Here is a 27,422-nt window from a genome sequence, read left to right as displayed (position 1 = left end):
ATGAATTGTTCTATCTGGAGGATTCTGTAAAAGTGACTACTGTATTACCCTTCCTCTGTGGCTGGGAAAATTAGTTGCTATACCATAAAGGTGGTGAGATTTCAGATTCATTTATCATTAATCCATTACTAAAAGAATCTTTTCAAGGCTTCTTCTCTGGCATTACTTCTAAAAGAATCACAGGGGTTGCAGAAATATATTTCAATAGAATAGCACAATCAAGGGTGCTACAAAACTCCTGTAAGCACAGACCAACTCATAAGGAAAACACTGGTAGAAACATACTCTAATGACAACACAAACAAAACAGCATTGTAGTGGTTGCAGTTAAATAACATGGGCGTCCAGTGTAACTGCTGTCTATGGCTGTTTCTTGACTGACAAGATCAATGAGATGCGAAAACTCTTAGCTCAAGTGTAACCTGAGAGTACGTGGAAGCTGTTTTTATCGTCTTTTAAATGTTATTCATGTGTTAATTGGGTTAGTGAAGTGGTTAGCATGGACCATTGTCTGACAAAACTCAAGAAAAAGAAATATAGGTGGGCAGTTTAGATTGCCAGTCAACCTGACAGTTTTTAAGAGATAAAATCAACTGGAGTAACTAAAAAAGAACTCACACAGGCATGTGGGTATAACATGCAAATGTCACACAGACAGTGACCGGAGGGTTGGACTGTATGAGCCATCATGCTGTTATGCTAGTTGCTTAGAATCACACGGTTTGAAAGTATGTGGATATAATTTACACCAATCCTTGCATCTTTGCAGTATGACGTTTGTATTAACTGTGGTACTATACCAAAGGAATGTGGAGTACTGCAGTTCTGAGTATTCATTTATAAGGCATACAAGGGAGTATCCACTAAGTAATGTCTGTCCTTATGATACATAAGGCCCTCACTTTTATGTGCTTTAATAACGCTGCACAATTCAAGCCAAGTCACACCTTGAAAATATTTCTGGATATACACACCACTCAGTGTACATTTTTCACATCTCTCCCCATTCATGCGTACCAAGTCTCAAATCACAATCTCCTCCAGTGGGCTTAACCACTGATATCAGGACTGTGCTCCTAGCACTCAGAACATTATGTCCCTACTTTCAGATTAAGTGGACAGAGGAATGTTCAACTGGACGTATAAGAGAATTTAAGTACCTTTATCTGCACTTTTTTAAAAAAAATACAGTATTTAATTTGATTTAAACTGTGTTGAAGGAATATTTAACTCAAGTGGCAGTTATTCTGCTCTTTAGTAACTTGAACTGAAGCTAGTGTGTTATTTGCTAGTAATTACAGGTGTGGGGTAGCCACATTCTTTGATTTCCTGTCCTTGCCTTTTTAAGTGGTGCATTGTGAAATTTTTATTGCTTAAAAGCCTCAGCTTTGGCCAGCTAAGAACTTGGTTATATTCAACTGGACGTATAAGAGAATTTAAGTACCTTTATCTGCACTTTTTTAAAAAAAAATACAGTATTTAATTTGATTTAAACTGTGTTGAAGGAATATTTAACTCAAGTGGCAGTTATTCTGCTCTTTAGTAACTTGAACTAAAGCTAGTGTGTTATTTGCTAGTAATTACAGGTGTGGGGGTAGCCACATTCTTTGATTTCCTGTCCTTGCCTTTTTAAGTGGTGCATTGTGAAATTTTTATTGCTTAAAAACCTCAGCTTTGGCCAGCTAAGAACTTGGTGGACGTATAAGAGAATTTAAGTACCTTTATCTGCACTTTTTTTTAAAAAAAATACAGTATTTAATTTGATTTAAACTGTGTTGAAGGAATATTTTACGCAAGTGGCAGTTATTCTGCTCTTCAGTCTTGGTGGCCTTGAAACTGCCCGCCCCTCAGCCTGCCTCCGGGCCCATCTCATTTGCTCACTCAACTGAGTGCTGTGAGATCATATTCTGATTTCAGGCACTCCTACTGTGTACAAAGAGAGCATCTGGGAAACAGACAAAAAAAAATTAAGCTTATTTCCTGCCTTTCCTGTTAAGTGGTATAGACTATTTGTAGGCTTCTGAGCCCCCAGGCCCTTCTGTGTTTGAGGGAAGCCTTCTGGCTTGTTTTTTTTTCTTATAACTAGCCAGTTTTCTAGTTTCAGCACTCAAATCTGTTTCTTTGATCTCAGCACTTGTTCAGATAAAAAAAAAAAAAAAAAATTTATCTGCTTTTACTGTACTTGTGTTTCTACCTACTTCATTTTACTTTTGCATCATCTTAAAAATACTCAATTGTATTTATTACTGCTTGGTGTAACTCATTCTAAGCCTTTTGGTTTAAACACTTGGGCTTCGGACCAGTTGTTTTGCACTGAGAGGGTTTGTGGTCTGCACTTTTGTGGCAGAACAGGTAGCTTACATCCTTCTAGGTTGGGAACTGCTGATTGAGGGCTCAGTGTCTGTTATTCTAAAAGTGTATTAATTCTGGTTTAAGCACTTGGGCTTTCAGGCCAGTTATTTTACATTAAGAGGGTTCGTGGTCTGCACTCTTGTGGGAGGAGAGGCTGGACTCTGCCTTCTGAGCTGGGAATTTCTGGTTAAAGGCTTATAGTGCATGCATATCTGAACTGCTTCTTACCGAAGTTGGTGCGCCTTGTTTGCTGTGGCATAGACTGGATTCGGGCCTGCTGGATCTAGCTTTGTTTGTGTAACTTGAGCACTAATCCAGACATTCTCTAAAGTATTCAATTGTATTTATTACTGCTTGGTTGTAACTTGATTAAAGTGTAGCTATCATTCTAAGTCGTTTGGATTAAGCACTTGGGCTTCAGACCAGTTGTTTTACATTAGGAAGGTTTGTGGCAAGCACTGTGGTGGCAGGACAGGTAGCTTTCATCCTTCTAAGTTGGGAACTGCTGATTGAGAGCCCAGTGTCCAAGGGTATTAGTTCTGGTTTAGGCACTTGGGCTTCAGGCCAGTTATTTTACATTAAGAAGGTTCGTGGTCTGCACTCTTGTGGGAGAAGAGGCTGGACTCTGCCCTTTTGAGCTGGGAATTTCTGGTTGAAGGTTTATAGTGCCTGAATATTTGAACTGTATCTTACTGAAATTGGTACACCTTGTTTGCTCTAGCATAGACTAGATCCAGGCCTGCTGAATCTAGCTTTGTTTATATGCTTGTTGTTTGTTTGCTTGTTATTTCCTGGAAGCTAATTCCACCTAATACGCTTCTCAGCTTCTGTGGATCACTGGTGATATCTGCATTGCTTACTGTACTAGTTCCTTGTTTCACTTGAAAGAAAGTTACTGTTTGTCGTTTTTGCATTTAGTTACTTGTAACACATTGCACTCAAGTTACCTGGCACTTGCTCACTAAAGCAATTATATAAGTCAGCACTAAAAATTAAAAGCACTACACCCTCACTCCCCACTGGCCCTTGTTTTCAATTATTAAGGAATTCCCAATATTATTCTAGCATGTCCAAAGGTCAGTTGTCAATCTCCTCTCTGGTCAAGCTGGTGAATCTGGGAATCTTGAGGCAATGTTATAACTGCCTCATGTACACAGACAACCCTCTCCTCCTCCCACATAACACAAATACTTGCGAGAGATGCAGCTATTTAGCCAAACTGGAGGCTGAGCTCTCTCAACTCAGGACTGGCAAGACCAGACAGGAGGAGAAGGCAACTACACACACCACAAAACCAGCCTCACATAATGCTACCACACCACTGAATCAAACACATAAACACACAAAGACATACTCGGAGGCTCTGAGTAAAAACTTACCTAAACAGCAGAGGCCTCCAAAGCAGACACCCAAACAACTGCTACCTCAAGGCACCCCACAAGCAACACATAAACCACAAAAGCAGTGTGCAAAGCAGTCACAGCCCTTAAGGCCAAATACAACACCAAACATACTTGTCATAGGTGACTCCATAGTCAGACACACTGACGTCCCACTCACCAGGCTGAACAAGGAGAGGGTCACAGTAAGCTGCCTATCGGGCGCTAGAATCCGCCACATAACACAAGCACTCTGGTCACTCCACGGCAAGTACAAATATGACACAGTCATTGTCCATGCTGGTGTGAACGACCTGAGATGTACCTCCCTGGACTACATGAAAAGAGACATAGAGGAGCTCTCTGATTATGTAGCCCAGGCAGGTATGACCCTGACCCTGAGCAGTATCCTTCCTTCCTTCACCAAGAATGATGCCACAATATAGAGACAAGATGATCAGCTTTAACAATTGGCTTAATGTCTGGTGTCATTCAAAGGGGATCCAGTGTCTGTCTGCCTGGGATGACATGCTTGACAAGCCACGCTGCTTCGCAAGGGACGGCTTGCACCTGTCACCCCTGGGATTCCGGATATTGGCTAAGGCTCTTGCCACCCCCATAGTGCCTTTTTTAGGCAAGGCTCAAATTCTAAACCTACCACCCTAGAAAAAAAAATGGGAAGAAACTGAGGGTAATGCTGCTCAATGCCAGAAGTCTAAATCTCAAAATGCACGCACTCGAGGCCCTTCTCAGTATGGAGAACATCGATGTCTGTGCTGTAACTGAAACCTGGTTCAAGGCTCCTGAGAGCACCCCGGCACTATTAGGTTTTACCTCATATCATGCGTTCCGGCCCCAAAACCCGGACCACACCACAAAAGGAGGGGTGTATCCATATTCATAAAGGATACCCACACCTCCAGGTTGGTGGCAACGCACAAGCTCGGAAACCATCCAGGTGCAACTAACCATAGGCAAAACTGCTCTACAAATTGTAGCATGCTACAGGCCACCCTCTCAAACTCAGGAACCCCACACAGCCTTCCTGAAGACACTGGAGGGTATAAATGTATCTCCAAACACCATCATATTGGGTGACTTCAACTACCCGAATATAGACTGGGAACATTACTCAAGCCCAAACTTTCTAGCCCAACGGTTCCTGGAGTTCATAATTCAAATGCCATGGAACAGCTAGTCACTGTTCCCACGAGAGGAGAAAATATACTAGATCTCATTATCACAAACATGGGGACAAAATGCTCCACACCGGAAGTATATCCCTCATTGGTGAGATCTGATCATAAACTAATCTCACTGGAAATCCACATCCCGCCCCACCCCAAACAAAAAAGACAACAGTGAAGAACTTCTCTAAAGCAAACTTCACACTACTCAAGACTGGTGTGGTATCCTTCAAGGCCCCTGAGCCAGTGGAAACCACAACCCAAGCTGGAAGCCCTTACAAATGCCTTCTATGAACACCTCCAGGACTGCATGGATCAGGCAATCCCAAATAAAACCAAGACTCTTTCCACAAAGGGCAAACGTCCAGTCTGGTGGACCCCAGCCATTAACAAACTTTATAATAAGAGGAGAAAGCTATTACATGATAGAACAAAATCCATAAAAGGGAAGTCACCCCTGATCATTATTAGTAAAAAATATGAGCACTCATAAAATCAACTAAGGCCAATTTTGAGAGAAAAACTGCCATGGATTCAAAGGACAATCATAAGGCCTTTTTCAGCTATGTTAGGAACCTGGGTGGAAACTCCCAGATATGCTCAGAATTAGTCCAAAATGATACAAAAATCACTGAACCCACAGACATTGCCAACATACTGGCAGACAGGTTCAGTGCAAACTTCACCCCTCTCCCTAAAGGAGAGATAACTATCCCAGCAGAGTGTAGCCTCCCAGACATCTCAAATGCGCAGGTGAAAGCTGCTCTCTCTAAAGCTAAAAACACAGCATCAATGGGACCGGATGGTGTCCCCGGCTGTGTGCTACACGAGCTAAATGAGGAATTAAACCCACACATAAGGCAGCTGTTTAATCTCAGCCTTACCACAGGATACATGCCCAAGGAGTGGCGGACGGCAACTGTGGTCCCACTCCACAAAGGCGCCTCACGGACCCTGGTAATTACCGCCCCATAAGCTTAACAAGTCTAGTCTGCAAAGCTATGGAGAGGATCATAATGGAGCTCATAAACAAAGATATAGGGGACTTGCAGACATTGGACCCAACCCAGTTTGGCTTCGTCAAGGGCAGATCATGCCTTTTGAACTTGGTCGACTTCTTCGAAACAGTCACCGAGGCCATTGATGAGGGAAAGGCAGTCCATACAGCCTACCTTGACCTTGCAAAGGCCTTCGACACAATACCCCACTCGGGTATTGTAGAAAAACTTACCAGCTTAAATGTAAACCCATATGTTACAAGATGGGTTGCAAACTGGCTTAAGGACAGAACCCACAGGGTTAGAGTTGCTGGCGCTATGTCAGACTCCAAGCTGGTCACAAGCGGTGTCCCACAGGGCTCGGTCCTTGGCCCCCTATTGTTCGGCATCTACTTCTCAGAAGTACAGGCCAACATGGGAGGACTTTGGCTGACAAAGTTTGCAGACAACTGCAAACTGGGTGCCATAGTGGAAAGTGCATCCGACATGGATATCCTTCAGAAGGGACTCACGGAAACAGATAGCTGGTGCCAGAGCCATGACCTGAAGTTAAACGCCAAAAAATGTATAGTCATACCCTTCGGGAAAAACAAGGTAACCCCAAGCTACCATATAGGTGGCAATCCACTAAGCACAGAAGAGGTTATCAGGGACCTCGGGACCCAGGTTGACAGTGGCCTTTCTTTTGACACTCGCGTTGCTAAAGTGGTTAGAAAGACCTTCTACATTGCCCACCTGATCATGAAGGGATTCACATCCAGATCTAGTGAGGTCATTGTTCCCCTGTACTCTTCACTTATCAGACCAATGATCGAGTACAATGCCCCATTCGGGATGTATCTCACCCGACATCTGCAGAAATTGGAGAGACCCCAAAAGTTCCTCACCAAAAGGATAAAGGGACTCCAAAATCTGTCATATGCTGCCAGATTGAAGAAACTCCAGCTCTATTCAGTTGCATACCGTCTGCTCAGAGGTGACATGTGCCTGACATACAAGGCCATGTCCAACCCGGAATTAATGGACATGCTCCACCTCAAAAAATCCAAATCCACCAAAACCACTAGAGCAAGCGACTTAAACCTTAGCACGGATATAAATAGGACGTGCTGGAGGGATAGATTTATCACTCAGAGACTCCCTATGCTGTGGAATAAAATCCCGGTCCATGTGAGGCAGAGCACCTCGCTGGCTCTGTTCAAGAGAAATCTTGACCTGTGGATGGGAGATCGTAGGTTTATCCTGGGAATCATCTCTGTGTCACTGCTGGACAGAGGCACAACAAACTAATGGGCACAGTATTTTTTCATATAAGGGGTGGTGTAAGCCACAAAAATTTGGGCTTGGCTTATAAATGCCTTAGGGCAGATAGCCTAGTATAAACCTATGAACCTATGAACCTATTGATGAAACTAAAGTTGCCTTCCTGGCTTCGGTTACTTATAGGAGCTACTATGAGAGATGGATAACAGTAGATCTTGATCCTTCCCCACCTATGCATAGGCGATCTACATATGATGCCATATAAACCGTTGTGATGATGTTTAACTTTAAAGTGACCTACAGCAATATATGTAATACACTGTTAATTCCAAGAAGTAAATATTATTGTTTATTGCAGTTTGACTATGCTAAAATTTCTTTTTATATAACCATATGAAAAATAACAAATTCTACAGAAATCTGAAAAAATACAGAAAACTGAATTCTGCTGAGCAGAAAATGGTATTACTTGGAAAAAGAGGCTCCTTTACCATAAGAATTCATATTCTTGATCAGTATTTTAGCTGTTTAATATGAATTAATATCATTAAAGTCATCACTTTCTGTCTCTCTTTTGTTCTCTTTAGGACCCACCTTCAAGACTTAAAGGAAGTGACCCATAATATCCACTATGAAACGTACAGGGCCAAGAGGCTGAATGACAATGGAGGACTCCCACCTGTAAGCACAGACACAGAAGAATCACATGACAGCAACCTGTGAATAATTCTATTTCATATTCTCTTTACTAGGCCTGTACAACTTTTATGCACCTGACTTTTATGAACCTTCCCCAGTACTTCCACCTTTTTGTACTGGACAGTTTTCTCTCAGTATTAATGTGATCATCTGAGTTCAAATTGTACAGTTTTTTAAGGTGTAACTAAATATTTTCCGGTAGTAAAAATGATCAAAACTAGGACCACTAACTAATAATTCTCTTACTGTTTGGAACCTTAGTATTGTTCATTTTATGGAAAAGTCTTGAATTATTACTATTTAACTGGATTATTATTTTAACTGTGTTGGTGTATATACAATGTTAATAATTTAACACATTTTCATTTAAAGTCTTTATCTTGTTGCTTTATTTTGTACTTTAATCAACTGTCTTTCCCAATCTCTACCCTTCACTCCAGTCTCTTAATTATTAAATGTTTTCAGACATACAAACATGAACCTGCAGAGAATTTCTAATTCAAGGAGCAGCTTCCTAAACAGAGATTAAGTAGAAAGTATTATAAAGCCATTAGCAAACGGCATCTAGGCTGTGTTTTGGTGGCCATTCTAAGAATAAGAACATGGCTTTTCTGATGCTTGGAGAGTCACAATGGTGGACTCTTTTTTTATAGTCTTGTAACAAAGACAGGACATCTGCTGACCATTGTATTAAGCAGTTTTCATACATGCTTTGTGTTTAATACTGTGAAAATGTTGTGATGTCTGAAGTGTAAGAAGTGAGACATGAAGAAGTGAGACATGAAGCCTCCTGTGACACTTTTTTTAATGTTGGTCTGTCACATGTACTCGTCTATGAGGCTGAATTCCAGCTTAGGAATGCAGCAGTTGGACTTTGCACCAAAAAGACATTGAATCTTAGTGAATGAATCATTTTCTTAACAAGAAATGTAACAAATACTGTTAGCTCATTAATACGTTTGAAAATGTCACATGGATATCTTAGTGCACTTGTCTGGGTGCAGAGAATGTTAGCAATGCAGATAAACATTTTGTTTTTGATCTTTGATAATACCTGTATCCATCTTTTACTTAACCAAACCAGGAAAGAGCATGGCTACTTGTTTATTTCTATTACTCAATCAAAACAAAAGAATTCTGTGCCACACTACATTTAAATCCTGAAGAAGGCCACAGATGACCACTGCTGAGACTGGTAATGCAAGAATATGTCTGATCTAGTTTCATGCAGATATTATGGCATTATGGTCTCAATGTGTTTGTCACTGCTGTCCACTGTTGTTGTACAAAAACTGTAAGCACCTATATTTTCTTGCCTACACTGACTGCCTGAGTGTATCACACAAAACATCAGAACCCAGTAAAAAAACTCAGTGATATAAATACAAATGTGTATTTACACTTATAAGTGTAAAGTATTATTGGGCATGCTATTGTCCTACTGAATTTTACAAGAACTGCCGTTCGATTTTGTCACAGATTCAAAAAATGCACAACCCTGTAAAAATACCTTCCTGCCAATGCAATGTACTTCCACTTTTATGTCAGGGAATGTGAAATTATTGGTTCTGAGCAGCATTAACTATACCCAAAGTCTGTACTCTTCAAGTCCCAGGTAGAAACTTACAATGTTATAATAAAATAGAAACAGTCACTGTTACTTATAAATAAAACTCTCAGTAAAAGCCTGCCTACTGCATGAGGATAGAAATGAGTAAATGTAACTAATGTTCATTTCTTTGACTTAAAATTGCTCAAACTCAAGTAAAACTTCTATATTTTAAACAGATTAGTTTTCCAGTGAAAATATAAACAGTGGCATTTTCTCCTACAGGAAGAGAATCATTTTATCCCTCATGAGCAAGGTTTGCTCCTCACTCTTAACACACCGTTTATATAAACTAGCAAATGAATAGCGCACCTCATGGATAATAACTGTTTTGTTTCCACACAAGAGTGAGATTGAAAGATTAATTTAGCAAAGGGTAGTACTTCTGGCAAAGATTTCCTGAGGCAACCCTTCTTTGAAAGTTATGTTTCAACAAAGTGTTCATGTCCTGAGTACTCGGACATTGGAAATGAAAAGAAGTACCTCAGTAAATATTATTCTGATAGTTTCAATGCAGTGACTGTATAACCTCTAAAACAAACATTACAGTTTGTAATTAGGTATCTGCATCATCCAGTCTGACATATTCACTTTATAAAAAGATAAAAACAAGTTTCACAATATACAGAGATAATTTTTTTTTCTATCAGCCATGCTGTCGTGTATAAGTTTGCAGAATGAAGAAATGTATTACTTCTAAGTATAGTTATTAATATAATGTAAATTCTCAAGCAGTTTACTGCCTGTGAAGCATAGCTGTCTGGGCTATTTAAATTAGGGCAATTCAAAAAAATGTCAAGTGTGCTGGACAAAAGAGTGATACAAAAGATGAGGAAAATAAATGTTACACACTGCTACTAATAGATCTCATTATAGACAATGACTGAAATATACTGTGTTGTTATAGAAGACACTTTTTTTGCCTCCTATCCTTCATGTTTTTACTTTACAGCAGTAAGCACTTTTCTGGCCTCCTATCCTCCATGTTTTTAATTTAAGTAGGCACTTTTCTGACCTTCTATCATCTATGTTTTTTTACTTTACAAATGTATTAGAATTATGCTGTGTACAAGAGGCAAAACTTTTGCTGCAAAATCTGTTCATTTGTGCTTTCTAAACATGTAATGCAATATATCATGGCCCGTGCCAAATGAATCAGCGGGAGAAAAGAGCTGGCCAAAAGCCAAGACTAGTTTTTCTTTCTTTCTTTGATATTATGAATTGTGTACTAAATGGACAATGTGACTTTGTTTTTAAAGATGCATGTTAAAGCCTTTAGGCAGTGCAGAGCTGCTGATTATGCCTTTTGTATCACCACACACACATGCACACACACACACACACACACACACACACACACACACACACACACACACACACACACACACGCACGCACACACATGTACACACACACACACGCGCACACACACACACACACACACACACACACACACACACACACACACACACACACACACTCAGGAGCATTGATAAACCTACAGATGATGTCTGTACCAGTACAGCACTACAGTCGCAGCAAGAATGTAATCATTATTTGATACTGAAACCAATAGTGACCTATGAGGCTTGCGAGTGCAGAAAGAACAAAGGAAAGACAAATTGTTCTAAAATAATGCAAAGACTGAATTAAATTAAAAAATATAACAACAGCTGAAGGAATATTTAATGATAACAGGATGTGAAATACAAAAAAAATAATGCACACAATTTGTATAACATTTTGTTTTATTTTAGTACTAAATATATGTCAAAGCTTAGAATTGTTCCTTATATTATACTGACTTTGCCATATTACAGTATCCAACATTTCACTGCTGTTTATACTAGTGGTGATCAAAACACTCTTTCATACTGTGAGATGTTATACTGATATGGGCAGTTCTGGACTGTAACTTCTAGAAAATGAAGAGGAAAATCTTACTATCCTTGGTGATACACTATAAAATATGAATTTACACTTTTTCATCATTTATCCTATAAGAGGTACATAGAAACTTCTTTTTATTAGCTAATCATTTTCCACCTGCTATCTAATTCTCTCACATTTTCTTTTTTCTGTACATATGAGAGGCATATTTCAGAATCACAGCAAATATTACGTATCAAGTATATTTCACTCACATTTCAAAGTGATTATTAGAATAATATTAAATATAATTAAAGTGTAAAAATATAACTTTCAAGAATCAGCTCAGTAACAGAAACACAGTACATATGTTCTAGAAATATCAAATTCTGAAATAAAAAGATGGAGTAAGTGGCACTCCAATGAACACAATAGGTAGTCTCTCTCAACAAATGAGTTAGAGGTCTATAGGATAAGTGTGGTAGATGAAGAAGCCCTTGTTCCCAAAGCTGTGAAACTCCACCAATCCCTTCCTCCAGCCAGAAGAAATTGGCACCAGGAGTATATGAGCATACAGATGTCTGTAAATGCTGGTTGTTTTCTTTTAATGTGTCATCCATTTGTATTTTACTGTTAATTTAGTTTATGAGAATATTCCTGATGTTAAAGCTGCAAATTATTTGTAAACAAAGTGAAGATTATGACACACTTTCACTGCTGACTCAGGTTTTACATATGACCACAACCATGAAATGATGTTAGATTAGGTTTTTCCAGTGTTTTACATACACAATCACTCCAGGTAATTAAAACACAATGCTTCTTCAGAGAAACAGTTCCTTACATACATTATGGTTTCACTAATAAATTATCATGGTTAATTTTCAATGTAGGGTGTTACACCTGTGAGACATAGCTGGAAACTTGTCTTACAAGGATATAAGACACCCTTGTTGCTGCACTTAGCGTGGAAAATAGTAGCTGATACACTAATGTTGGTTGTGAGGTACTGTGGCTTCAGTTTCTCATGATGTCATGTCAAGAAGTTTCAGCTTCAAGAAAATATTCAAGGAGCGCTGCTTATCAACAAAAGTAATTGTAAAATTAACATACTTTTTGTGTCAAATAATGTAAAATTTGATATTGTATATGGCACAGGAATTATTCTCATTTCTAAGAGTCTGTATTTACATTTGCTATGGAAAAGTGTGGCAGTACACTTTAAGAAGATAGCTTAATAGCTTATAATGCCAGTGCACTGGCAACCAATATAATTTGCTCAGCTTAGTGATAAGGTAACAACTTGGTTAAAGAGATTTTACCCTAACCACTGTGTTTTGGTTACATTGCAGCTGGCAATGAATGAATTACCCATCACAGTACTTCTCTTCTTAAAAATATAGTAAGCAGGTTCAGGAAACTTCAGTTAAGCAAGAGTCTTCCCCTCATCTTCATCTTTTATCAACAAATGTGATTCCTCATTTAAGAAAACAAAAGGATGAATATATCCACTTAAAAAAGTAAATTACAGCATTCTACTATAGAAAATCATTATTTGTGTATTTATTTAATAGCATGGAATGCCTAACTGGAAAATTTCATTTTCAGTGGAGTCTCAGGGAGAAAAGCTCAGTAACAATTAAAAAAAAACAATTTGTTAACAAAAAGGCACAGACACAGTACTGCAAAGAATATAACAACACATCATAAACTGAAGATATTTACAATGTTTATGTAGCTGCACAACTGTTGCAGGATAAAGTCAGATACATGATTTTACAAAATATAGAAAGCAAAAACAAATAAGTAGTAATTGTATTCATAAGCTTACAATAATGGGTACAAAAAGTTAGTTAGTTAGTTAGTTACTTAGTTAGTTAGTTAGTTAGTTAGTTAGTTAGTTAGTTAGTTAGTTAGTTAGTTAGTTAGTTTAGTTTAGTTTTATTGACCAGGTTACTACTACTTGGCATGACGTACTTTCAGAGGAGGCATGAGGTGGCATTCATACTGAAAGGTTAAACTTGGTTAGCATTCCATCTGTGGGGGTCTTTTACATTCATCAGAACTAAATCCAGTTCATGCAGGCAGGTCCTCCATTTAACATCTCATCTGAAAGATAGCACATTAGGAGTGCATTAACCTTTATGCTGCACTACAAAGCCAGTAGTGATAAAACAAATCCAAGCACCTGGTGTGGGAATAGAACCCACAACCTTTTGACCTTCCTAATTTCAAAGGCACATAGGCTACCTTTTGAATCATTGACAATATCAAATACAGAACACCTGGTGTGGAAATAGAACCCACAACCTTTTGACCTTCCTAATTTCAAAGGCACATAGGCCACTTTTTGAATCATTGACAAAATAAAATACAGAATATGAGCAATTCCAAGAGAACTGAAGTACCAAGCAGGTCAGTGCATGGCTTTTTGGATAGCTGGACAAAACAATTTAATCTAAACTATTTAAAGCATAGGAAAGAAAGGTAAAATATGTGGTAATGCAGTAATATCAGTTGTCAACATCCTCAGACAAGCACAGGTACTGCAAATGGCATTTGGTTGTTAGTACTTTGGCATCACAAGTCCAACTGGCAAGAGTGATTTTCCTGCCTTATGCCACTGCATTTCCAATTAGCTTGTAAGGGATTTTTAAAGATACTTTAAATGCATGATTCTCGTATGTGTGCCAAAACTTATAATGGACTTTGCCCCAGGTTGCCTATTTTTCTTATTTTGTTTTGTTTTGCTCACAGACAGAGATTAGCCTACCTACATACTTTGAGTTCCTCTAATGTTTCACTGCATGTAACATTTCAGATAGAAAAAAGACTGACGGGTATATACAGAAGCTTGTAGGCAGCATGTAATTGTATTACAAACAGCTGGTGATCAGTTTCTGCTCAATTTACAGTTGAGTCTAAGTATGATAGCCTACAGGAATCTATTATACATCTGCTCAAGTTTGCAGTGAAGTGACTGCAGTAATCCACTAAGAATGTGTGCAAATAGCTAGAGAAGTCAGCAAGTACAAATTTGCATTTGAAAATCTGTCGGTAGCAGTTAGGAATAGACAAGCTTTATAAAGCTTGCCAAGTTCCTGTTTCAGCCTACCTATGACATTATGCACATGCAAACCAGATTTAATCGCTCATTAAGGATATGGCTAATGAGTTTTACTCAGTTAAGTTCTTCAGCAAGAGGTGAGTCACTCTAGAGAGATGATTATGAAATTTGATTTTATCTGAGTACAGATTAGGAGTATTTTGACTAGGTAAAGAGTTGCATTTCTTTAATATAGGTAGCATGGATTTAGTTTTGTTGGCAATGAGGTGTACACCTAAAGTGGAAAGCTAGTCTTGCAAAGTGTAGAATCTAATTTGTAGACTACTACTGAAAAAAGTGAGCAAACAAAACAAAAGTCATATTGTCAATGTAATGAATTAGTTTTTAATGTCCATAATGACTGATAATATAATCATATATCATAGCAAAACCTGTGAAGAGAAGAGGATCCTACCGAATTCCTTAAGGGACTGCAACATCCTTCTTCTTCTTTCGGCTTTTCCTGGTTAGGGGTCGCCACAGTGGATCACCGTCCGCTCATGATTGGCAGTGGAGTTTTACAGTGTCGAGTTGCCAGCCCGGCGCCCAACCTTCCACAGAAGGCACACACTCATGCCTAGGGCCAATTTAGTGTGTCCAATCCACCTACAGCATGTCTTTGGGATGTGGGAGGAAACCGGAGCACCCGGAGGAAACCCACATGACCACAGGGAGGACATGCAGACTCTGCACAGAAGGCACCCCAGTCGAGGATCGAACCGGAGAACCTCTTGCCGTGAGGTGGCAACGCTAACTGCTGCACCACCGTGGCCGCCCAAGGAACTGCAACATCCACTGGTATTAAATGAAAGATGACTTTGTTCCTCCTCTCTTTTTGTCTTCTGTTTGCATAACGATTAAAGAACACACTGGCAATGCTAGAGAGATGATCCTAATTCTGACCAACCTCTTCCTCAGCCTGTTGTGACAGACCGTTTCAAATGCTTTACAAAGATATATGGCACAAACAAAATTACAACTGTCTAGATGAGTTCAAATAAAATTTGATCAAATCATGAAAGGCTGTGTTCAGTACCATCTTAATACCAAACTCCATGTTGCAAGTCTTAGAATGGCATCTGAGATTACTGGGTATTGCCAAAGTTGGATGCAAACAAATTTTCTAAGGTTTGGAAAGATGGAGAAGCAGGGCTATAGAAGTAATGATTGTTTGTTGTCACTGAAGGACTTAGGCACTGGAACAATAGCAGCCTGTTTCCTAATGGAACAATTAATGAATATCATTACATGGAGGACAATAGTCCTAGGTGAAAAAGGTAGGAATTCTTCCAGTGACAAATTCTTCTCGACTATAATCAAATCAACCAAATCTCATGGAGATTGCCTTTACTCAAGCTATGCCTCCAAGTTCTAGAATTCTGTTTCCTGCAACTAAGATAAATTTCTTATCTTCACAGTTTCTAAACATCCCTCAAATCATTGCTCATAATCCTTAACATGTGACCAACCTATAATACTGATGCTTAGTATTAATGCTTCAGATTTCACGTACTGACTTTTGTTACCTTTCATCCTGTGCAATACACTGCCCATTCTATCTTTGACATTCCCCTGCAATTCTCTACACTAGCTTTGCATAATCTACTCTCCTTAACTCTCTCTAACTAAACTCCTCAAAAGATGTATCCACTCCCAACTGATTCATTATCTTACCTTCAGCAACAGGTCAACATGGCTTTTGGCCCCATCGTAGTACCACAACTGCACTACTCAGTTTCACCAATACCATCAACCAACTCAGAAACAATGCTAATAGTTTCTGCTGTCTTACTACACATGTCCAAGGCCTTTGATACGGTCTCCCACCCCAAACTATTAAATACACTCTCAAAACTGAACCTCAGCCCCTCTACACTTCAATGGCTCTAAAGCTATCTACAGGACCGCCAGTAATCTATAAAATAGCTTAACGTCCTATCCCCCTCCCTTCCCATCACACTAGGAGTACCTCAAGCCTCAATTCTTGGGATGCTACTCTTCACTATTTTTACATACAACCTTCAAATTGCTACCCCACTGGCTTCAACTATCCAATATGCAGATGACACAACACTTATATGTGCTGGTAATAACCTGCAACACCTCCATGATATAACCCATAAATCATTCTCAGATACCAAGCTATGGCTCTCTAACCATCAGCTCACACTCAACCCCAATAAAACAAAACTCATGATCTTCCACCCCACAAGATCCCCCCCCCCCCAGCACCGTCTACACTACAGCTAGGAATAATGCTAAAATTAATGCTGTTTCACAAACAAAACTACTAGGAGTAATAATAGATAACAACCTAAGATATGACCTACATACAGCACAAACAATTAAGAAAGTTCACAAAAAATGGGTATTCTTTACAGAAATAAAAAGTATCTAACTAATACCTCTAGGGTTGCCGTTGCTAGACCCCATCTTCTATCAAAAGTTCTGTATGCTTCCCCAATTCTCACCAACCTTAAAAATATAGATTTAATTAAACTTGAAACATGTTACAATAAAATAGCTAAATTTGCAATGACTGCCCACATTATACCCACCACTGTCACTCTTTAAAAAAACTCTCCTGGTTAGAAGTTCCACAACTTCTATCCTATAACCAATTAACCTTAGCACACAAACTAGTATATCAACCTGAGAAAAACTCTGCCCTTCTAAATATTCTCCAGCCCTAGGGGAACAAATGGAAGCCTTCCCTCAACAAATAAATCTCTACTACAAGTGCAAATCCACTAATATGGCAGGTGACTCCTTATTATCTCATCATGTAGCAATAAGGTGGAATTCACTACCTCACAGCATCAGAACCAACACAAATACCAACCAATTCAAAACGATTCTTAAAAATTATCTTACTGACACCTGGCTTTGTTCCTGTACTACTCCAGGCTAACTAGTTTTAATAGTTTCTGGTCATGCTTTTTCTTCTTCCCTCACCACCTCATAATCTATGCTCTCTCTCATGTCTAGATAACCTCATCCTTTTCTATCCAATTTCCCCCCTACAAACCCTTCCTCAGCTTACTTTGAGAAACTACAATGTCTACACTACAATAAGGAATTATAACAGATGATCATATAATACAAATGTCAGCTATAATAGCACAGAATGTAATTTCTGGTGTACCGTATGTCTTGTATATTTTTTTGTATAATTTCTTGTATAAATTTTGTATAATCTCTATATGTGGAGCTTTTCTCCCCGGGCCACCACTGAAAATGGGTCTTATCCCAGTCGGACTTTCCCAGTAAACAAATGTAAAATAAATAAATAACTGCTACCAGTTTTTCTCAACATCACATATTGCTACTCTCTAATTTTCTGCCCTATCTCTCTGTAATCTTCTTTACATAGCTAGTCGACTGCAACTAATTTTCTCTACATCTGTTCCACCTGACCTGCTCTAGTGTTCATTCAATATCATGCACTGCCAATTATACTTATTTTTGTCTCTCTCTCCATACATCACAGTATTTCTCAGTGAGTCAAATTGAATACTTATAAAGTAACAACTTCTTCTCATTTGCTGTTCACCATGGTACCTCAGCATAGTCTATATAATGCCTAAACATGTAGCCTTCTATTTTCACTTTTCTACCATAGCAGTCTGCGTCTAGCATTACAACTACTGTGCTACATCACTTTTATCAGTTTTTAATATAACTATCTAATTCAGTGGGTGTACTACTTGAAAAAATGTTTTCTCTGTGACTCTTTAGAAATTTAGCTATGGTATGCTTATAAAAAAAACTTGTGTAACATTTGTTATGTAATTATGTTAAGGTTTTTCTCCCTAGGCCTCCACTGAAAAAGAACTAAATTGTCCCAGTTGGTCAATCACAGCAAGCAATTGCAAATAAATATAAATAAATAACCTTGTGCCCTTTATCATAAAATCATCATTTTCAGTGATGCAAACTTCATACCTGAGTCAACATGCACTGCCCGAGCATCATTTCAATGATCATGTCTGAAAACAGAGGAAAGACAAATGAATGGTCAGCTGCTTGTAGCTCTTTCTTTAATGGTAGATTACTTCTATATGTGCAGAATTGCTCTGAGATGGTTACAGATTGTGCTCTAGTCCCTTCCTTAAATATGTCAGTTTGGATCTAAGAGCATCTAGGAGGCAGAAAATCACTTGAATCTGTACTATGTTTTAGCTTGGTTTTGGTCAGGGAATGTAAATCTGCTCTGTGATAGTCAGTTTATGCTTGGTATTCTGTAAACTTATTAATAGTCCGGATGTTGAGGTGAAATTCATTTTGTGGCTTGGTAATGATCTAGTTTATTTATTTTATTTATTTACTTACTTACATAGTTACTTATTTATTGACATCTCTATGCCTCTCCTATTTTCATTAACCTCAAAAAAACTGACTTAGGAAAACTGGAATCATGTTATAACAAAATAGCTAAGTTTACAACTAATCCCCCTAACAGGACACACCATTGCAAGGTTCTGAAATAGCTAGACTGGTTAGAACTCCCTCAAATTTTACTCTATAACCAACTTATAGTAGCCCATAAACTACTATACCAAACCAGTAATACTCCTGTACTTCAAAACCTGTTACAGTCATACTCTAGTATTAGAACCCTATCCTCTAGTCAAAATTTGTTGCTTGACAGAGCTAAAGCCAACAGCAAAGAGGTGAATCTCTTCTTTCAAATTGTATCCCTAAAATTTGGACTGCTTTACTATCCAACAAGTCCTCCACTACCTCCTTGCCCCTCTTTAAAAAGGTATTGAAAAATCACCTTAATAATTCATGGCTCTGTAACTGTACCTCTCTTGGATAATACAAACTACACTCACTGTTCTCTTTGATTTATTGACCTCCTTGCAGTGTTACCTCCTCATTCAATATTTTTTACATACTCAAATGCTAATATCATCTATAGTTACCAATCAAAGTTATTGCGCACATGTTTTATTTGTGACTGACTGCGGTTAACTTGTCTTACTTGGTCTCATACTCTGTTTTACTAAGATTGTGATATGCTGTAAATTTCCTCTTCTGTACTGCCAATCCCTTATGATTATGTATTTTGGATATTTTTTTGTTTTGGAAGCCGCAGTGGTACAGCGGTAGTGTTGTAGTGTTGTTGCCTCACAGCAAGAGGCTCTCCTGTTCGATTCACAGCTGGAGTGCCTTCTGTGTGGAGTCTGCATGTCCTCCCCGCCGTCGAGTGGCCTATGAAAGACATGCGTGAATGGGCGTGCCTTCGCTGAAAGTTGGGTGTCGGGCTGGCAACTCGGCACCATAAAAAAAATCTACTGCCAATCATTAGTAGACTGTGGCGACCCCTAACCAGGAAAAGCCGAAAAGACAAACATAATGGATATTTTTTTCTCATTGTCACTTGTGGAGCTTTTCTCCCCGGGCCTCCACTGAAAAAGGACATGTGTCCAGATGGACTTTCCTGGTAAACAAATGTAAAATAAATTTAGCTACCAGGAAACTCCAGCATGGTAGAAGCCCATTTTCATTGGAGGCTTGGAGAGAAAAGCTCCAAAAAAGCTAAGTGTTTATGTCCTGTTGTGAGGTACAATCATTTAATTTCTTGGACTGAAGTTTTATGTTTCTAAATCTCTAATATAAACTCTAATGGCCTTAACATGAGAGGGTTTGAGGGTGGAAGGAATGTAGAGTTAATCCACAGCAGAAAGGGAGAAAGAACATTCAATAATTTGGGGAAGGTGTGGCACTCTATATTCATATATATGGACCAGATACTGTGTATTGAATTTGTCTGGCATATGCATTGTGAATGGAAGACAGACAATAACAAATAAAAGACATGATTTAAAAGTTGTGAATAATAAAAAAATGATAAAACAGTTGCAAAAAAAAAAGATATTAACATCCTCTGATTTCTTAGCAAAGCTTTCAGGTAAGCCATCATGTTTAAAACCCTCAAACAAGATATGATATAGGTTCCATCTTTGACAGAGATTAGAAAATTATATGAAGAAATGCTACCAAGGAAATTTAGTAAGGAGAGGAGATGCCTAAAACAGAATATGTACCTAACCAAAAGCTTAGGCGCTATCCTAGACTTCAGTGATACATGAAACAGAGCACTTTTCCAGAGGTATTATGAGTACTTCCAGATGTGCTGGCAAATCAGATTTAGCAAAGGAACATATGGCCAATACCTTTCCAAGATAACTAAAATCTAACTGTAGTATTTCAATGGTGTTAGATGCATAGGCACAGCTAGAGAACAAATGAGTCACTAATGGAATATATTGAAGTCTAAACTGCTAAGTGCTGAGAAAAAGCCCAGTCTATGGATAGTTCACTTATTCATAACAAATGCAGTTCCAAATGGAAAAGTACAATAAATTAGTGTTATTGGGATCCTGTATACTAAGCAAGTGTCACTCCACCTGAAAGAAATTGTTTAATGGAGATTACAGAGTAATGAGGGAAATGTGACACGATTATATAATTCTCTGTATGGATCTTTCCAAGAAATGAAACTACAAGTTTGTAAATTTTGAAACTTTGAGTGCAGGCAAGGGCAAAGGTTAGGAGTATACCTCATTTTATCCCAAATGTCCAGCCAGGAATGGATAATAACGCCAAACAAACAAAGCAGGAGGTTAGTCTTACAACTTGCTAATTTAATACTGTGACAGGGAGGAGGGGTAGGACAAAAAAAAAAAAAAGACCAGATACACACACGTCTTAGCATGGGCAGTTCCATAAAAACTTATTATTCAAGCAGACTGAAGCAAACTCAGTAGTTCACAGTACTACTAATACTAGGAAGGGAAGTCTTGACACAATTCTAGATATGCATAGCTTTTCTGATTCATCTTCCTCACTAGTCCCTAGTTTTACCAAGTGTTCTTTATACCTATGTGTTTTGTTTCCTGTTGGTGTACTTGGAGTCCCTTACTGACCCAAGAAATTGAACACAAAGCTCAAACTAAATATAGAAGTATCTGTTAACTACTAGAAATGAATTGTGGTTGGTTTTGCATACAATTAGAGGTTAATATGGTAGAAATCATGAAGATATATAACAAAAAGGCAATGTATCAATAGATGCAATTGTTAGCTAATGGAATTCAGTTTGCTTTGAAGCCATAACAATTAATGTTCGTCATATTGATTGATGCTGTAGCAGCCTAAGCTATATGGGTTATTTCCTACAAAGGTAGACCAGACAGACAGACAGCATCCAAAGTTTCAGGGCACCTTCTACATGCTCAAATCATCAATCAGCTCAAGATGAGCTGACTAAAAGTCAGGTTTGGGCACCAAGCCCTTCAGAACTTTCCTGCAGCCAAAGAGAGTGTTCCTCTGTGGGCTTTCAGGGATTAACAATAGGCTGTTGCTGTTCCACTGCTGGGCAGATAAAATCCATGCAGGGGAAAATAAACTTCCATTTTCTTTATTTATTTATATATGTAAGCTAAGAAAATTGTTTTGTTGACCGTTTTATGACTATTGTTCACTTTTAATTAGGAGTTTTATGTTTTTTGTTTTTATTTTTGTGGTAAAAAGTTGTTAAAACTAATTTTAATCTATTTTTTATGTTTTATGTAAAGAAACTGTTATTATTTACTTTTGGGGGCATTGTTAAGTGTTTAAAGTGATTTTATCAGGAAAAGTTACTTTTTTACAACTAATCTGTTTTATCAACTATTGCTGCTAGGCTTCCCTGGGAACAAGACATCTCTTTTGGCTTAACCATGGAACAACCTACCAGTTCCTCCATTCTGCCTTCTTCCGTCCTTAAAAAGAAAGACTGTTAAGTAGCCTTTGCCACTATAGCTGGCTGATAATATGCCTCAGCCACAGCTGGGTAACTCTGTTGTGGCCAAAGCCTTTTCCTCAAACTACTCATTTTTCCTTGTGTCCTTCTGATGTAGTCCCTACAGCCACCATGAACTGGTGATTAGACAAGTCCTCTGTGGCTGTTGGTGTGCCCTTTGTGGGCAGGAAAGAGCCATTCGTCTGTTCTAGGAGAAGGGACAGAGTATTCATCTCTCACTTTCTCTCTACTTAGCCAGAAAGCTGTAGCCATCCCTAGGGAGATTGTGCTTGCAATTCTAGGTGTCCATCTTCAAAAATTATTGTCAAAAAGAAGCAAAAATTTCAACAAATAAAAATGTTCTTGAAAAAAAATAAGCATACTATGTCTCCTCCTGTGTCACTGACACTGTACAGGAGTAATTTATTGGGCTTAGCCCAGGATTTAGTGCAAGCTTTTGACCCTTCCTTATGGCTGTTTCTGGTAAAATAAAAAGGAATTCTTCATTTTCTGAAGAGATTCAAGAGATTGAACCTCAAAACAAGTGTGAAGAGACAGATTCTTATGTGTCTCCACAGACTTATGACTCCGATTCTGAGGTGAGTGTGGCTTTGGACAGTCCCTTTGAAATATTCTCTTTCTCTAAGTCCATTTCCAGAATGAATTAGCTGCTTCAGTGGGAAAACAGTGTTGTTTCTCAGTCTCTCAGAAAATATTATGATTTGTTACAACTGTAATTGCCAGAACCTACTGCTACTACTCCTGTTCCGTTTGCTTTGGAGAATTCTTTTGCAGCAGCCTGTATTTCCCTGACAGTCAGCCTGCTGCTCCTAAAAAAGCAGTTAGATTATAGAAATATCATCAGTCTTTTAATTTTTATGCACTCACACTAGACCTGATCCAGTAGCTATTATTTTAACAAACCCAGCTGCTACTAACATCTGGTCAGTACTAATCCCTTTCCTTCTGAAAAGGATGGAAAGGTTTTTGATTAGTTTGGGGAAACAAAGTATATTTTTTCTGCAACACTTGTTTTTAGAATTTCCAGCTGTCAAGCTCTTATATTGAAATGAGAATATTAGAAATATGTTGCCATTTGTTGCCTCTTCTGTTTGTCAAGTGACTTTCCATTGTATGAAATGTGCATATGTCTCTGCTGATGTCACTTCTAGGGCTGCTGTCACTGAAATTGTTATGAGGAGGTTGGCCTGGCTGCACTCCCAAAACTGCCCAGTGGATGTCAAAAATGAAAATCTAAATTCTCCCTTGGATGGAGAACTAGTTTTAGACCATCTGCTGTGAAGGTCATTAAAAAGTGTGATGAGAGAGGAAAGATAATTCAAGGTATTTCTCAGATTTTTCAGCCCTCCTTTTCCACATTTTCCAAGGGTTCAAATTCCCTCTTCAATTTTCAATAAAAACAAAAAAAAAAACAGTCTCAGCAATTAGCTGGTAAGCAGATATTTAAAAAGCAGTTGAATGGAGGTTCCAAAAAGAAAGCTGGACCCCCCAAAGCAACGGACAGTCATGTTTCTGAATGACTATACAAGAGACTTCCATTCCCCTTCTATCCTGGCAGGCAGTCCCTTAATTCTTCCACAAAGTCTGAACCTCCACTTCTCTCTCTCTCTTTGGTAACAGATTATTTCAGACAGATGGGTTCTGAGATTAATCCATCAAGGGTACAAATGACATTGGGGGTTTCTCCTTCCTTTTTGAGGGATTCCTCCACATTCGTCAGACCAACCTCTTCTTTTCCCTCCTCTCATCCAGTATATGCTGGCTAGGAGAGTGACAGAAGCTGTTCTTCCTCCTCAGTTAGGAGAGAGGCTTTATTCAAGGATTTTTCGAGTGCCAAATAAAGCAGCTTCTTGGAGATCAGTTCTGGATCTTTCCTTTGTAAACTTGTTTGGAGCAGTACCCAAGTTCAGAATGATATTATTTCACAACATGTAACCCCTTATTCCGCAGTTAGGTTTTCTGGTGACCTTAGATTTAAAAGATGCATATCACCACATCCCTATATAAATACAGACTTCAGATGTTTCTTCAGGTTTTTCCATGTCCGGATTACATTATCAGTTCTCTGCCTTACCCTTTGGGCAATCTACTGCTCTAAGGTTGTTTGCACAGTGCCTAGCTCTTATGATAGCCTGCTGCAATTGGTGAGGTATTCACATTTTTCCTTATTAAGAATAAATTGCTTATCTTCGCTGTATCTGGGATCTCTTACTTGAGTACAGGATCTTCTACACAGGCTGGGATTTAAAGAGAACATTCAGAAGTATTTTCTAACTTATTCTCACAGGATTGTTTTCCTGGGATGTCTGCTGAGCACCTTCATTCAAAGGCATTTTTCATCTGAAGGAAGAAACATATCTGTATTTACATCTACTCATGAGATTTGCCACTCAGACTTCAATCTCAGCAAAGGAATTCCTCAGGATTACCACTCTCATGGCATATATGGCACTCATGATTCCTTGTGCAAGATTCCATGTGATAAAGATACAGTGGTACCTGAAATCCACATGGTCCCAGCAGCATTCCTTGACTTTTCAGATTCCAGCTTTGGAATTTCTGAAAAGGGAGATTATGTAGTTAGAGACACAAAATTTCAAAGAATCCAGGCCTGCCATTCTCCCCTCCTTCTCTAGCACAGTCATTTACTACAGATGCATCAGATTTTGCTTGGAGAGTAGCGTCAATTAGAATAAAAATACTGGGTCTTTGGAACAAAAAAGACAGACTAAAACACATAAACATGAAAGAGATGTTAGCTGTCATAAATGCTTTCTCTCAGCTCTCTCAATTTTCTGTGGTTCCTGGGACCTGTCCAAGTGTTTACAGACAACACCACAGTAGTGTGTTACATAAAAATCAAGGGAAAACTAGATCTTTTCCTGTGTACAGACTAGTCAAGGTAGCCTGGGATAAAGCTTTCAACACAATCTCAATCTACAGGCATCTTACATTCCATCAGAGCAAAACTGTGCAGCAGACAAACTAAGCAGGACTAGGGCAGACTCTTACAAAGGGAAACTGAAACAAAGGGTCTTCCAAGATGTGGTCAGTTTGTGTAGAACATCTCAAACAGATCTTTTTGCCTCAACTCTAAACAATCAGTTGGCAAAATTCTGTTTCAGGACTCCATACAAGAAGGCCTGGAAGAAAGATGTATTTTCTTTTCCATGGATGGAAATTTTCCTGTATGCATTTACACTTTTTCCAGCAATAGCCAGGGTACTTCTGAAGATTTAAAAGAACTCCCTGAAGATCACTGTGGTGAGTCCATTCTGGCCCAGGCAATAGTGGTTCTCCCTTCTTCTGGAAATGACTGTAGCAATTACCACAAGTTTCCTCACAGACTATATTTACTTTCACAAGACCACAGGTGTTTGAAACATCACAGTGCCAAATAACTGCAACTAACTGCCTGTATGATAGAGTTTTAATAATTTTAGGCACTTTTCTGAGGCCATGCAGCAGGTATTACTTGATGCTTATTAGAAAATTATATATTAGCAACTGGAAAATGTTTTTGTTTGGTGCAAAGAAAGGAATCAGCACTCATTCAGTGCTAGTTTTTTCTCTCTAGATCTACATTATTTGTGTGAGTTACTATCCTATTGCGTATCTTACTCTACCATCAAGGTTCATTGCCCATGCATCCCTTTCTTTCAATGTAGACTCATGTGAAAATATTTTTGAAAGGGGTATTGCATACAAAACCTCCTTGAAAAAAGGTGTCTTCTCCTTGGGATCTTAATTTTGTTTTAGAAAACCTATTTTTTGTTCTATTTGAACCAACTCATCAGGCTGATTGGATGTTTTTGACAAGGAAAATAATCTTACTTATTGCTCTGACCTCTGCAAGAAGAGTGTCAACTTCATCTCATTTCGCACAAAAGACAAAGTTTCCATGAGAAGAAGTTTTATTATGCCTAAAGTTGTATCCAAATTTAGTTTAAGCCAAGCTATCAATCTTTCCATCTTCTTTCCTCAACCTAGAAATGAGGGACAAAGTATACTCCATACCTTGTATGTACACAGACAACTCAGGCAATATCTTGACAGAACAAAACCTTTCAAAACTTATGATCAGTTGTTCATATCTTGTAAAGGTAAGAAGAAAGGAATACCACTGTCAAAACAGACTTATTTCCAAATGACTGTGTCATTCTATTACTTTTTTTAATCCCACCACAATAAAACTATTCCAGGCATGATCAAAACTCATTCTAGCAGGGCCTTAGCTTCTTCGGTGGCTTTTCAGAAAGGGTTGGAGTCTATAAATAATTTGATCCTCTGGGCATACTTTTACAAAGCACTGTAAACTAGATTTCTTTACTAGGTATAGGACCATTCTCCAAGGGCTCCTGGACCATCTTCTTTCCTTCTTTCAGTCTGTCTAAGCTATGGTAATCTATCCATATAACTTAGGCTACTGCAGCAGGGATTAATATAAAGAACATAGTAAAGTTGTGCAAGTGAACCTACCACAGCAGTAGATGTTCAAATGATCACTGCTGCAGTAGCCAGTTCTTCCCTCCACCCCCTTATTATTGTATGGTTTTATGTCAGGGTGTAGACATTTGTTTTTCTTTTCCTAGCATTATCCTTCTCGAAATGTTAGTCTCCATCTCTTTTGGCATGAAAGCTCTGAAAGGCTTGGCCCCCAAACCTAACTTTTAGCTTGAGCTGACTAATGGTTTGGGTGCATAGTAGATGCCCTGAAGCTTTGGAAGCTGGCCGGTTGTTATATCCTTTGCATATAACCCATATAGCTTTGCCTACTGCATATGTGATCATCTGAACATTCACTGTTATGGTAAGATGCCATAGTTTCATTTAAGGAACTGTGATGTCACCTGCAACATCTTAAATGAATGTCAGTACTGTACTCATGACCTATCTGAATCTGCCAATCAAACTTCCAAACAGCATGCATCTGGGACAGCTGTCTCCTTTTCTTCACCTTTGTCATGGCTCTGGTTTTAGAAGAAGAAGGTACAGTTGTGTAAGTAAACTTACCATAAGAGTAGATGTTGGATTGATCACTGCTACCTAAGCTATATGGGTTAAATCTTGCAGGGATATTACAGCCACCCAGCCTGCTTCTAAAGCTTCAGGGCACCTTCCATGCATACAAACCATCTCCATATGAGCC

At 38.6% G+C, this 27,422-nt stretch overlaps 1 protein-coding gene across 3 annotated transcripts in view; it reads left to right on the top strand.

Moving 5' to 3' along the window:
• Nucleotides 1–10,674, top strand: part of SEPTIN3 (septin 3) — a 743,127-nt gene extending 732,453 nt beyond the window's left edge. For all 3 annotated transcript variants that reach the window (XM_044075351.1, XM_044075343.1, XM_044075358.1), the window contains one exon: nt 7,767–10,674. In XM_044075351.1, coding sequence (XP_043931286.1) covers nt 7,767–7,902 — 136 coding nt within the window. In that variant the 3' untranslated portion in view covers nt 7,903–10,674. The remainder of the gene's footprint in view (nt 1–7,766) is intronic.
• Nucleotides 10,675–27,422: the final 16,748 nt, after the last annotated feature.

This window comes from Protopterus annectens, chromosome 1.part1 (assembly GCF_019279795.1).
Source record: "Protopterus annectens isolate FY-2018-M chromosome 1.part1, PAN1.0, whole genome shotgun sequence".
NCBI lineage: Eukaryota > Metazoa > Chordata > Ceratodontiformes > Protopteridae > Protopterus > Protopterus annectens.
The sequence above is the reverse complement of the archived record's forward strand: the minus strand, read 5'-3'. Positions and strand labels throughout refer to the sequence as shown.